This window comes from Lacerta agilis, chromosome 9 (assembly GCF_009819535.1).
Source record: "Lacerta agilis isolate rLacAgi1 chromosome 9, rLacAgi1.pri, whole genome shotgun sequence".
NCBI lineage: Eukaryota > Metazoa > Chordata > Lepidosauria > Squamata > Lacertidae > Lacerta > Lacerta agilis.
Window position 1 is genome coordinate 52,285,655 of NC_046320.1, and position 12,910 is coordinate 52,298,564.

Below are 12,910 nucleotides of genomic sequence, written 5' to 3' on the forward strand. Positions count from 1 at the left end.
TCTTTTGGAACTTGGGATAGCTTCAAAATCAGATTGCAGTGCAGTGTGAGAGGACGCTGTACAATGGGAGAAAAGTCAAAAGTCTCAGGGTGCAAGATTTCAGATTAAGGAATTCTAGATTGTGACAGGTGCAGGGGCGGAGGAAGGGGTGTGCGGGCCTCCCCAAGTGTCACCACTGAAGGGGAGGGTGACAAAATGCCGGGCAGCACTCACCACGGGGCCTGCAGCGCGCCTGAGCATGCGTCTCCTGGGAGAGACGTGGTGGTTTGGGCGCGCGCAGGCTCTGCTCTGCTCTGCTCAAACAGTCTGCCCGCTGCCTCCCTCCCAGCTGTAGGGCGGCTGAGTGGGAGGAGGCAGACAGACTCCGGAGGTCCCACAGTACACCTTGCCCCTATGGGCGGCTCGCCCCGCCCCTGGGTGCGCCACCCCAGGCGTCCGAGCAGCTTCCTCCGCCGCTGGGCAGATGGCAAGCTATGTGCCACTAAAAGGCTATACTGGAATATACTCTGTCTTTCAGCAAAAGAGACATTAAGTTAGTATCACCTTGCATGTTACTGGCTTAAATAGAAACAAAAAGCAGCTGGGTCTAATACTGGGCTAAATTCAGCAAACATTAATCATGGCCAAGTAAGTCCCATTGAAACCAGTGGAGCTTAAATAGATTGCATGAATGCACCAATAAAACAGCCACATTCCATGCCTTTCCTCTGACATGACGAATTTGCAAGATTCTGCCCATTACCCTTAATCTGCATTTTACATTTCAATATAGTTTCTCTATAATAGTACAAGATTCAAACACAGCTGTACCTTCTTTTTTAAAAAAACAAAACAAAACAAAAGGATGGCATTTGGTCTGAGGAAAGAAAACTCTGAAAATATTGGTTGTTGTTTAAACCCCATTTCACACACCAATCCAACCAGAGAAAACTGAACAGTGCGCATTTAATGATTCCAGAACTTACTTAGACAGAAACCTTACCAAGTTATGGGTGCAGGTGAGGGACAGGGGTCTTGCTCACAGCAGGAATGCTGCAACAGGTTGCCTGGTAGAACAATCAAGGTGCGTTCAAAACTTTAAAAACAGCTTGCCTGTTCAGCTGTGCAAGTAGCAGCGGTTTAAAACTCCCTTGTGCACACCTTTAAAATGGCAACTTTAACCGATAAAAAAAAATCAACTGCCTAGATAAACTTCTATATATGGCTCATTTGGTGTGTCCAAAAAGCTGCATGGTAACTCCAGGGATTAACCTTGGAGTAAATTGAAAAGATCCTGGTATCTGTGTATACTGCTAATAGCAGTATGCTTCATTCATGTCAGTGGCATCTTTCGCTGCTAGGATGGTACTCAGCTGTACCAATGACTGAGCTGCCTAAGCATTCTTTACATGCACAAATCCTTGCGTACTAAGCACATACAGGCCCTTAAGAGTAAAGACTTTAAGGGCAGGGACATCAAACTTGTTTTCTGCATCTTGCACCTGTTGGACTGTCTGCGCCCATAATCCATCTGCCCACACACCAAGACTTGGATCTGCAGCTCTTCTCCAAGTGCACCTGTGAAGTGAGTGGCAGGTAGGGAGGGAGGGAGACTTTTTGGTGGTGGTGACCTGCCTGTGGAATGGCCTCTGGGGAAAATCTCACTTGCTCATGCTGCTATCGTTATTGTGATGCCATATGAAAAACCCTCCCCAGGTTTCTTCATCTTTGCAATCTTTAACTCTTTAAAGCCATTTGAATCTCTCTTTGACTGGAGGTTTGTTTTATTATCATTCTATTGTGTTTACTGTTGCATTTTTACTTTCCTTTTAAGCTGCCCTGGGCAAAGTATAGTAGACCAGTCAATAGCTGGAAACCAGTCTGCCTGCTGCTATAGTCTTTTGCTCAAGATGGCCAGTTCCTGACCCAAAGAGAGTTCTTTTGGCTTTTAATAGCTGCTGAGAAATGACATTAGAACCTGGCCAAATGTTCCCTGGCCATGACTATTAAATTCACAAGAGCACCTTTCAATGCTATTGCTACCAGTTATGAGTGTCTTTCCTTCTGACATGAAGAAGAGTTTGGATTTGATATCCCGCTTTATCACTACCCAAAGGAATCTCAAAGCGGCTAACATTCTCCTTTCTCTTCCCCCCCCACAACAAACACTGTGTGAGGTGAGTGAGGCTGAGAGACTTCAGAGAAGTATGACTAGCCCAAGGTCACCCAGCAGCTGCATGTGGAGGAGCGGGGACTCGAACCAGGTTCACCGCTCTTAACCACTACACCACACTGAGACCATGATTTGAGTAACTCAATACTGTTGCAATGAATCTAGCACCCAACTCATCATTACATTTACTTATAGGTGGAGTTCATTGCGACCCTATAAAATTGTCTGCACCTGGCAACCTGTGTCGTAAATACTTACTGCATGACTATCATTGTGGGTTTCTGTGTTCTAATCTAACTTGAATGTGCACAGCTGCCACTTAATCTTACGAATAGATCCTGCAAATACACAACACATATAAATACATTAATATCCATACACATTTATACATAACACAGCACTACGAATATTAAGGGATGCAGTGCCTACTCTATAATAACTGTCTCTTGTTATTAAGATGCAACTAAAGAATAAATGCTATTATATATATATCTATATATACACACATACACACACACTCTCTCTCTCTCCTTTTAAAAGTTGATGGCAGTAGAACAGCAGCTCAGGTCTATTCCTGAGTTATTTTCGATTTATGAAGCTGAACCAGTCCCACGGTAGAGTATAATCAGCAAAACGGAGAAACACCCAGAAGTCTATTAATGCAATTGCTGTGTGTACTGAAGTCGCCTTTTGAAGAATCCTAGCAACAGTTGGTTCTTCTTCATGGAGGATGTTCATAGCCCTAATTCAGAATTTAGGAGGCCTTTATCACATATGCAAACGTGAGCTGGATAACTGTTAATGAAAATCCCCAACATTGGCTTGAGCTTACTTTGTCCTTTATGGAAAGTTCTTTTTTTTTTGTAGGTTCACTGGGATTTCATAAAGGCAAGGGAGAACCAATTGTCAGTCCATCATCTCTCTTGGCTAAAAGACATGGGCAATGTAAGTATGTTCTCTTTACCAGTTTGTCTATTGCCACTAATGGTCTTGAGAACACAGGCCTTTCCTCAAGCTCACATCATCCAATCCAATTTCCCCAGTTCTTCCTTTTCCTTTCTCGCCTTTGAAAATAACCTGGGGGAGAAAAATATTCATTTATTTACTTATTAAATTTATATACCGCCCTATACCCGGGGGTCTCAGGGCGGTTCACAGAATAAAATCAAGATATAAAACCACAAAATACACAATAAAAATAAAAACAACAACCCAATAGCCCCCACTATTGTGAACTGTAACATAGGAAGTTTATTGTATGAACCAAATTGTAGCACAGCTATCTTCCCAGTGTAGGAAAATGTGTGTATCGGTGAAAGACAAGAGGTTATTTTACCATGAACACATACAGGTAGGTTAGACTGTTTCACCTGCATTTTCACAGCAAAATGAACTCTCAACTCACACTTTATGTGTGATATTGATGAGCCTAAGAAAAAAAAGATGCAAAGAAAAATAAGACTTATACAGCATTTTCTTAGAAGCTGCCTCTGGTAGAGATAGATCAGTACCACCTTGATAATCAGAAAAGGTCCTCCTGATCGTGCCACATCCTGTAGAAATACAGCACATGGAGAAGGGCCTTCTTGGTGGTGTCATCCATTTTTAGGGTGGACTTTCCTCAAATTTCAAAGCCAGTATGCACATGAATACCAGCTTCTCAGAATCCTAAGTGCAGGAAATGTTGTTGTACTTGTAGCAGGGCTGCCATGTGTCTGGGACATGTATGGGTTTCGCGTGTTGGAAATAGCATCCGGGCAGAATTACAAAAAAAAAAGGTTAAAATCTCATTGAAAACCCAAGTCATATGGCACCCCATGTTGGAAGTGTTGGGGGTTTTGGGGTGAATTTCCATAAAAATAGCTCCAAAACTTCATTTTTTATTTTGGAGATTTTGCATAAAAAGTTCAACAAAAAATGTCAACAATTTTGCCTCCCCTCCAAAGAAGAAGAAGAAGCTCAACAACCAGCTTGTAGGCATCAGGTTGGCTACTCAAAGAAAAAAAAATGCTGGATTAGATTACCTTTGGCCTCATCAACAGTGTTTGCATTTCACCAATTCACCAAGGTTTATTTTAAGGCCAGTTTTGCTGCTTTGTGGATGTTGTGGTTTGTGTGTACATGCATTTATACACACACAAATTTGATTTGTTTTATCATGTCTTGAACCACCCTGCTGATGTTGTAACTGAAGGTGGTATATAAATCAATCAATAAAATAATAAGGGTATAACCATGACTCTAGTTCTGATCATCTGTCTTCTCAATGCATCTGTCTTAAACGCTCCAAAGACACTGATATAATCCCTGCTCTTACAGAAACCGTGAGAACTGCCACCATCTTTAATGGCAAATTCGAAGGGAGACGTTCTATTTCAGGGAGATCTCTACTTCCTGCCAACATGGATTTCTCCCAACAGCGAGGAAGTTGATGACTGCTTTTGAAGTACAACAGGAATGCTGTCATCTATGGTAATTAGGAGAGACTGGATAACACATGGGCCACAGGCAGCCATGTGCTCTTGTTATAATCTTTTTTTTTTTTTAGCTCCCCATGATCACAAGGATGAAAGTAACGAAAGGGTCTGAAACACCACAAAACTAAAAGAGAACCCCAAATTACTTTTAAGCACAGGCACACCAACAAACCACTGTTTATTGCAGCATGAATGTGTGATATGGTTGAGTTCCCCGTCTTCTGCCTTTCTTCTCCTCTTGCATACCTGGCTATGGAGGAGACATCGTGGTTTGTTAAGCCACAGTTTCCTGTGACCAAACTGGGAATGGCAATTATTCTATGTCTGGGAAGGAAAGCTTAATTTTTATTTTTTTATATATTATTATTAACCATACCCAGGAATCTCAGGGATTCAAACCCAGTAGCCACATTTTACAACATAATAGTTTAACCCATGTGGAGTTTAATAAGGAATAATGTCATCCTCAGGAACTTGCTTTTTTGTGCACCCGAGAAGGATACTCACACTCTTGATGCCAGATCCTTGCAGACTTATTTGTGTTTGCCTCCAGCCATGACCACCGTTCCTTCCCCAAACTGCTGGTCCGTGAGCCCCTGCCTTTCTCACAAAGACTTGAAGTAAACCAGAATGGATCCCAGACACTTTATGCCTGAAGGACAGACACAGATCCCCAAAGTGACCTAAATGGCCAAGAGGAAGGACCAAGCGTGCAACTTGTCCCGATTTTCCTTTGGGTTCAGAGACAGATAAGTACTGTCCTCCTGTAGTAATAATAATAATAAAAAGAAAGCAAGAAAATGTTTGACTCAAAATGCTCATAGTCATCAAGCTTAAACTAAAGCACAAGTTGGAAACTTCAGGCTTTGGAGCCAAAGGTGGCCATCCAGGCATCTCTATCTGGTGCTCTGAAAAGGTCACAACCCCTCACTGGAAATGCTTTGCACTCTTGGGTGTTTTAACCTGGCTGGAAGGTTGTGCTTTGATAATGCCAGCATAATGTAACCAGCAAAAAAGGTAGTGTAAGTCAAATTCCTTCTGAATGGAGTTTGGAATAGGGGTAACTTACCCTAGTGTGACACATGCCAACAGAACTTATGCCGGCTTTCTATAATTCTTTAGTACTCTTGCTATGCAAATAAAGAGGAGGAGGAGGAGGAGGAGGAGGAGGAGGAGGAGGAGGAGGAGAAGAAGAAGAAGAAGAAGAAGAAGAAGAAGAAGAAGAAGAAGAAGAAGAAGAAGAGGAGGAGGAGGAGGAGGAGGAGGAGGAGTTTGGATTTGATATCTCGCTTTTCACTACCCTAAGGAGTCTCAAAGCAGCTCACATTCTCCTTTCCCTTCCTCCCCCACAACAAACACTCTGTGAGGTGAGTGGGGCTGAGAGACTTCAAAGAAGTGTGACTAGCCCAAGGTCACCCAGCAGCTGCATGTGGAGGAGCAGAGACGCGAACCCGGTTCCCCAGATTACGAGTCTACGACTCTTAACCACTATACCACACTGGCTCTCAACAGAACCATTGACAATCCCCACTTACTAGACAATCCTCCCTTGTTTAACTCAGATTGTTCATACATCAGTTGCTTGGATGTATGGCCTGAACTTACTGTTTGAAACTCATCATGGGGGATTCACTTAGTTCTCTGAGACTTGCTCCCTAGTAAATGTGCATATGATTACAGCCTTAGATTCCCACCCATTATTTTTATTTAAAAAAATGTCCATATATGTAAAAATTGCCCCAAACCCAACAAACATGGAATAAGACCCCAGTACTCCCTAGTGTCCATTCCCTTGCTGCCAAGCATGTGGGATTCATTTGAAGTCATTCATGCACCTCTTCCTCTCTGGGATATTATCTGTTCAAAAGTCATCAGCTGCTAAATGAAAACCAGAAGACTGGCACCATTCAGAAGAGCCAAAATCAAAAAGCATGTAGTATCAATCATTTATTTCATGGGGCCTTTCATGTAAGAAGTCAAAACTGCTGAATGAGTCTTCGTGCCACATAAACATTAATGTGGATTTCTTTATTTTGATCTCATTTTATTAAGTGTTTCAAAGTTGGGGGTGGAGTTCATGACAGGATACGTAGTTTTTATATGAAAGTGGTAATAGAAAAAAACAATCAAACATACAAAACAATTGCCCTGATCCCGCAAGAGAGATCCATGCATGTAAGCAAGTCTTATACATACGCATGCAGAGTTTCAGTACAGATGCATATCTCAAAGAACATCCTATTTTGAAACATGATACTCTTTTAAGCATTATTTAACTGGCTAGATGTCTTCTGTGTGTCAGAGACACCAGTTATTGTGAATGTCTAGTTGCTTGTAGCAACAAATAGATAAGAGACCCACATGTTTCTGGGCTTAAATATCCCAAGTATCTTAGGAGAAATGCACACTAAAATTGTGGTGAATTGTCATAAGGAAATTCCATGAAATGTGGTGAAGTAAGCTTAAGACTAGAAAAAAATCAGAAACTGAGAGAGAGAGAGAAATTGACAATTCCTACTAAAGAATCCCACTGCCCCCTCCCCCCAAAAAACCTGGAATCGGCCCTACACATTACCTCCCCTCCATAAAATATTTAAGTCTGGAATAGAGAATTACCTAACTACACAACTGAGTGACTGTTCAGATTACTTGTTTTTTGCCCCTCGACCTTTGGTGATAAAATAGGCTTGAATTAAATCCAAGGAAATCAAGCAATACCTGAGGCATCTTTCACAGGCTCCCAGTGCAAATCATCGTCTTTCTCCTTCATCCACCCACACAGACCACCATCAAAGTTACAGCTGTGAACCAGAACACCTGCAGGTCAAAGGTCAAATGTCAAAAAAAGAGCGTATGGTCTTGACTGTTGGAGCTGGTGACATTTTTAGCCTAAAGCCAGTTGGTTAGAATTTATAGACAATGTTCATGGGGAAAATGTGATCAACTCAGATCTGCAAAGAGAAAGTTGGGCCTGTAGATTTTATTAAGGCTGCACTGTGTGTTTTTTGTAAAAATAAAAAACTGTCCCAGTGCACCTTTAATGCTAGTATATGTAACCCATATTTTTATGGCAAGCACAAATACTAACAGTGACTACAGTACAGTGGTGCCTCGCAAGACGAAATTAATTCGTTCCACAAGTCTTTTCGTCTTGCGGAAATTTCGTCTTGCGAAGCACGGTTTCCCATAGGAATGCATTGAAACTTAATTAATGCGTTCCTATGGGAAAAAACCAGTCGGGGCCGGGTGTCGGGAAAGCGAGCGGGCAGAGCGGTTACTTACAGTACTGTAGTGAGCGGCGGTGGCGGGAGGAAGCCGGGTGTGGGGAGGGCGATGGGGAGCGCGGGGAAGGCGAGCAGGAGGAAGCCGGGTGTCGGGACTGCGATGGGGCAGCGCACGGAGGGCGAGCAGGAGGAAGCCAGGTGTCGGGACTGCGATGGGGCAGCGCGCGGAGGGCGAACGGGAGGATCCAGGTGTGGGGAAGGCGATGGGGAGCGCGGGGAAGGCAAGCAGGAGGAAGCCAGGTGTCGGGACTGCGATGGGGCAGCGCGCGGAGGGCGAGCAGGAGGAAGCCAGGTGTCGGGACTGCGATGGGGCAGCGCGCGGAGGGCGAGCAGGAGGAAGCCAGGTGTCGGGACTGCGATGGGGCAGCGCGCGGAGGGCGAGCAGGAGGAAGCCAGGTGTCGGGACTGCGATGGGGCAGCGCGCGGAGGGCGAGCAGGAGGATCCAGGCGTGGGGAAGGCGATGGGGAGCGCGCGGAGGGCGAGCAGGAGGAAGCCAGGTGTCGGGACTGCGATGGGGCAGCGCGCGGAGGGCGAGCAGGAGGATCCAGGCGTGGGGAAGGCGATGGGGAGCGCGGGGAAGGCAAGCAGGAGGAAGCCAGGTGTCGGGACTGCGATGGGGCAGCGCGCGGAGGGCGAGCAGGAGGATCCAGGCGTGGGGAAGGCGATGGGGAGCGCGGGGAAGGCGAGCAGGAGGAAGCCAGGTGTCGGGACTGCGATGGGGCAGCGCGCGGAGGGCGAGCAGGAGGAAGCCAGGTGTCGGGACTGCGATGGGGCAGCGCGCGGAGGGCGAGCAGGAGGAAGCCGCGTGTAGGGAGTTCGATGGGGAGAGCGGGGAGGGCGATCGTTAGTGAGCGGCAAGCAGGGAGGGCCAGCGCAAGCGGGAGGGTTCTTCTTACAGTGGTACCGCGCAAGACGAATGCCTCGTCTTGCGGGTCAACCAAAAAATCGCAAAACCCTTTCGTCTTGCGAGTTTTTCGTTGTGCGAGGCATTCGTCTTGCGGGGTACCACTGTATGTGTTTCCCAACAGTTGTATTTGCTGCAGGAAAATACAGCACACACATAGTAGTATCAACTGCAGCCTATAATATAGATTCATTCTATACTACTAGCAGTTGGAGAATGCTGGTATAAAATCTTTTATCTATTTTATTTCATTTCCCCTCCCCTCCATGGAATCCAAGGTGACATGCACATGGTTCCCAGGTGGCCCAGGCACTGACCAGCCCTGCTTAGATTCAGCGAAGAGGTGTCTTCAAACCCTTGGACCTTAAGGGGCTCCTTGGTCCATTTTCATAGGTGGCACCAAAAAGTGTCATGATGACCCCTGTATCCAGCAGTGATCTGGACACAAGTGCTGGGGGCTGCAGGGGCACCAGACGGGGAGGCAAGTCACGATCAGGGTTCAGAGCTTAAAGTAAAACGGTTGTGAAGGGTGGTGTGTCTCAGTGCCAGATTGTAGGCCAGTTGACTCAAGGATCGCATTGCAAATGAAAGGAGTAAAAATGTTGCATGCACACACAATAAGCAAACAAGAAACACAATTAAAAGAAGATGTGAGAACTGTGGTGGCCACCTGGATCATCGTTCGCTTCGTCGTCATCGGCGCTGATCCCTCTTTCAATTTCAAATGTTTCAAAGAGATTATTGCTCACTCCAGGCTGGCGTGGAACTGGGGGAAGGGGGAAAAAAGGAAGCTATTTAGAAGGAATGAATGCAGTAGATAACGAAGTAGGCCACTGAGTAATTCCAACTTTAACATTAAATAAATAAATAAGAAGGGAATGCTTTGTGCTCCTGGAAAATGCAATCTATTTAATCACCTTCCATATGTGGATTTATAGCCCCCACTCAACAACTTATACAGTAACATTTATCTGGTTTCTGTCAAAGTTAAGCTGAAAAAGCTCAACAATGTTTTGAACTTACCGGTAGCAGACTGTGCCCCATAGAAAACTTTTACTGTCTCCTTCTCCTCCTTTCCTATCCCTGACATAGCAATTGTTATCATGGTGGCATTTCGAAACACAGAGATGCTGCTACTGCAATGCAACCATTTTAGAGTAGTGGCATTTTAGAAAAAAGCAATTAATTTTGTCACGAGCCTTTTGCAGACAAGACCCACTTTCAAATCCAGTAGGTACACATGATTACCAGGTGTGCAGAAATCATTAGAAATGCCTGCATTCTGCTGGCTTGTGTCCAACTGGTTGTGTGCAGGATCTAGTTGCAAGGATCATAGGAAGCTGCCCTGTACTGAGTCAGACCACTGGACAGATCAGTACTGCCTACACTGACTAGCTGTAGCTCTCTGGGATTTCAGGCATCCCCAGCCCTACCTGTGGATTCTAAGGATCAAACCAGAGGCCGTCCGCATGCAAGGGTTTACCACTAAGCTACGACTCTTCCCTCACATAAACAAGTCAGGTGTGTATTGGTTCACCAATGCAAAGCAGAGGATGCTCTCCACATCAACACAGTCCCCAGAGGAAAAGCCTGCTTTAAACCACTCCTTGTTGAAACTGACCAAATGCAATGGCTCTCTTGCATTCACCAGTAGTCCACAGAAAGATGTTACGGCGCATTATCTCTACACCAAACCTATGCAACAGACAGATGTATAACAAGGTCAGGTGGTACCCAGTGCAAATTTTTTTGTCGCCCCACACACACACTGCAATTTTTTAGAACATTGCCCAAAGTTGTTGAGCTTTTTTTAGGGAAGGTTGCCCCGAGTTGTTTAGGGTTGGCCACGAAACACACACATACATTCGCAGATCGCAACAAAAAACCTTGCCATTCAAAATGTAGCTATCACTTTAATATGAAAAAATAAGTTTTAATTACATGATAAATAAGTGTCGCTCTTTTTTCTATTATCTTTTGTTGTACCAAAACCCGCAAGAAAGCAATACGATGTGTGTGTATGGCCCTAAGCCTTTATGTTAGCAGCTTCTTTTATATTTTGGTGAGCCGCTTTCCTATTGGCCACAAACACAGCTAGTTAAAGATTGCAATAGAGACTCCAACCTGGAAACAAAAAATTCTGTGCCTTGAAATTGCCAGCTGAAAAGAGGTAGCCATGGCTGCTGATGGAAGGCACTTTGATGGAGTGGAGGCTTCTGCCTGTGGAATCAGAAGGAGGCAATTTTTGCTAACTCCCCCCCCCCTCTCTGGACATCCATGAGCCCCAACATTTTCATCCACAGTTGGCACAGAGAACTGCAGGTGGAGGGAGTATTGGCAAAAATGTCCTCCTTCGTTCTTCCACTGAAAGAAGTCACCACCAGATGAAAGAGCCAAACCATCAACACGAGAGGTTGTGTATACACTGTACATTTAAAGCATGTACCTTCCCCCAAAGAATACTGAGAGATTTAGTGTGGGCTCATCCACATTTGCCTTTCTGTCACTCATTCCAGACATGGTCCACAATTTAAAGCTCAGTGTCTGAACGTCCTTTCCCCCCTGCTCTGGAGCTTTTCCCACAAAAACTTGCCCTTTAAAGCTCAATCAGAGCAAACATCCTGTGCTTTAAAAGCCATGGTGTGCATGGAGCTAGAGAAAATACCCATCATTTCACAGTAGAATCTTAGAGTTGTAGATTTTGAAGGGATCCCAAGGGTCATCTAGTCCAAGCCTCTGCAATGCAGGAATCTCAACATGCGGTCCCTCGGCCACTTTGAAACCATCCCAGACCCTGCTTAGCTTTGTAAATGTGCTAGCGGTTTTATTGCCCCACTGGATGCAACCTTAACTGGTTAAAACCTTTAAGTTATGGAGAAGAAATGTGGTCAAATGCCTTTTTGTGTACGTGAATTCTAACTGAAGGAATGTTGCAAAGGATACTACTGTACTTGAGATATGTCTTTCATAGAATATAATCTGCACGTGAGCCTTGTTGCTATGTATCTTGAGTGGATATAACAGGGGAAAGAAGCAATAAAGTTATTTCTTGCACATCTTCAAAGAAATGAGTTGTGTACCAGAAGATTTACTGTGACCGCTGTACAGTGGTATCTTGGGTTACAAATACCTCGGGGTTACAAACACTTCATATTACAGACTCTGCTAATCCGGAAGTAGTACCTCGGATTAAGAACTTTACCTCAGGATGAGAATAGAAATTGCACGGTGGCAGTGGCGTGGTGGCAGTGGGAGGCCCCATTAGCTAAAGTGGTACCTCAGGTTAAGAACAGTTTCAGGTTAAGAACGGACCCCCGGGACGAATTAAGTTCATAACCAGAGGTACCACTGTATAATCATAGATATCAAGCCATATTGTTTTGATTTTTTTAAACTATTCTATATGACATCTGAATGCCTAGTGGCCATTTTATCCCCTTATTATCTCTGCACAGCATGTTTGGCTTTCAAAATAAGGTTGACAAATAAACAATACAGCCATTGTATTTATACAAGTTAGCCTTCATTTAATAAAAGCTTTCATTGCTCTTCATTTTTTTTAGCTCTTCCCCCCCCCTTAAACACATTTTTGTTAAAACTGAAGGCAGAACTAATTTGTTTGAACACACAACTCTAACTTTGCAACAAATAAGGATGGATGGGGAATCCTGTGACAGATCTCCCAATATATGCACAATTCATATAAATTAAAAGTAGGTGAGAAAAATCCTAATGAGAAACTGTTTAAATTTCCCATTTATTTCAACTTATTATGTTCATTAAATGTAATTTTGATGTTTTATGCATTCTTTGGCAGAAGGGTGGAGTTGTGGTGGAAATGCTTGGCTTGCTAGGGCAGCATATTAATTCCAAAAAATTAACAAAAAGTAAATAAAGATCTCTAGAAAACAGGAGTGCCAAGGGGAGGGAGTGGGAACAGAATATTTTAAAGGGCTAATTAAAACCAATTTTTCACTCTGCCTTTTAATCTTGAACGCTTTTATCTATTTGCCAATGGCTGAATTTGGTTGGGAAAGAGTTGCATTGTGGTAAGCCATGATTAAGGGTCTCGGTTTCAAGTTGATTCAACAG

The 12,910-nt window shown here is 44.2% G+C and overlaps 1 protein-coding gene across 5 annotated transcripts in view; it reads right to left on the reverse strand.

Annotated features, from left to right (window-relative positions):
• Positions 1–2,256: 2,256 nt before the first annotated feature.
• NPNT (nephronectin) overlaps positions 2,257–12,910 on the reverse strand; it is a 73,797-nt gene continuing 63,143 nt past the window's right edge. For 3 of the 5 annotated variants that reach the window (XM_033160326.1, XM_033160325.1, XM_033160330.1), the window contains 4 exons: positions 9,489–9,584; positions 7,348–7,446; positions 5,137–5,393; positions 2,257–3,229 (listed from right to left, as the gene is read on the reverse strand). In XM_033160326.1, coding sequence (XP_033016217.1) covers positions 3,134–3,229; positions 5,137–5,393; positions 7,348–7,446; positions 9,489–9,584 — 548 coding nt within the window. In that variant the 3' untranslated portion in view covers positions 2,257–3,133. The remainder of the gene's footprint in view (positions 3,230–5,136; positions 5,394–7,347; positions 7,447–9,488; positions 9,585–12,910) is intronic. The other 2 variants (XM_033160328.1, XM_033160329.1) reach the window with 1 other exon arrangement.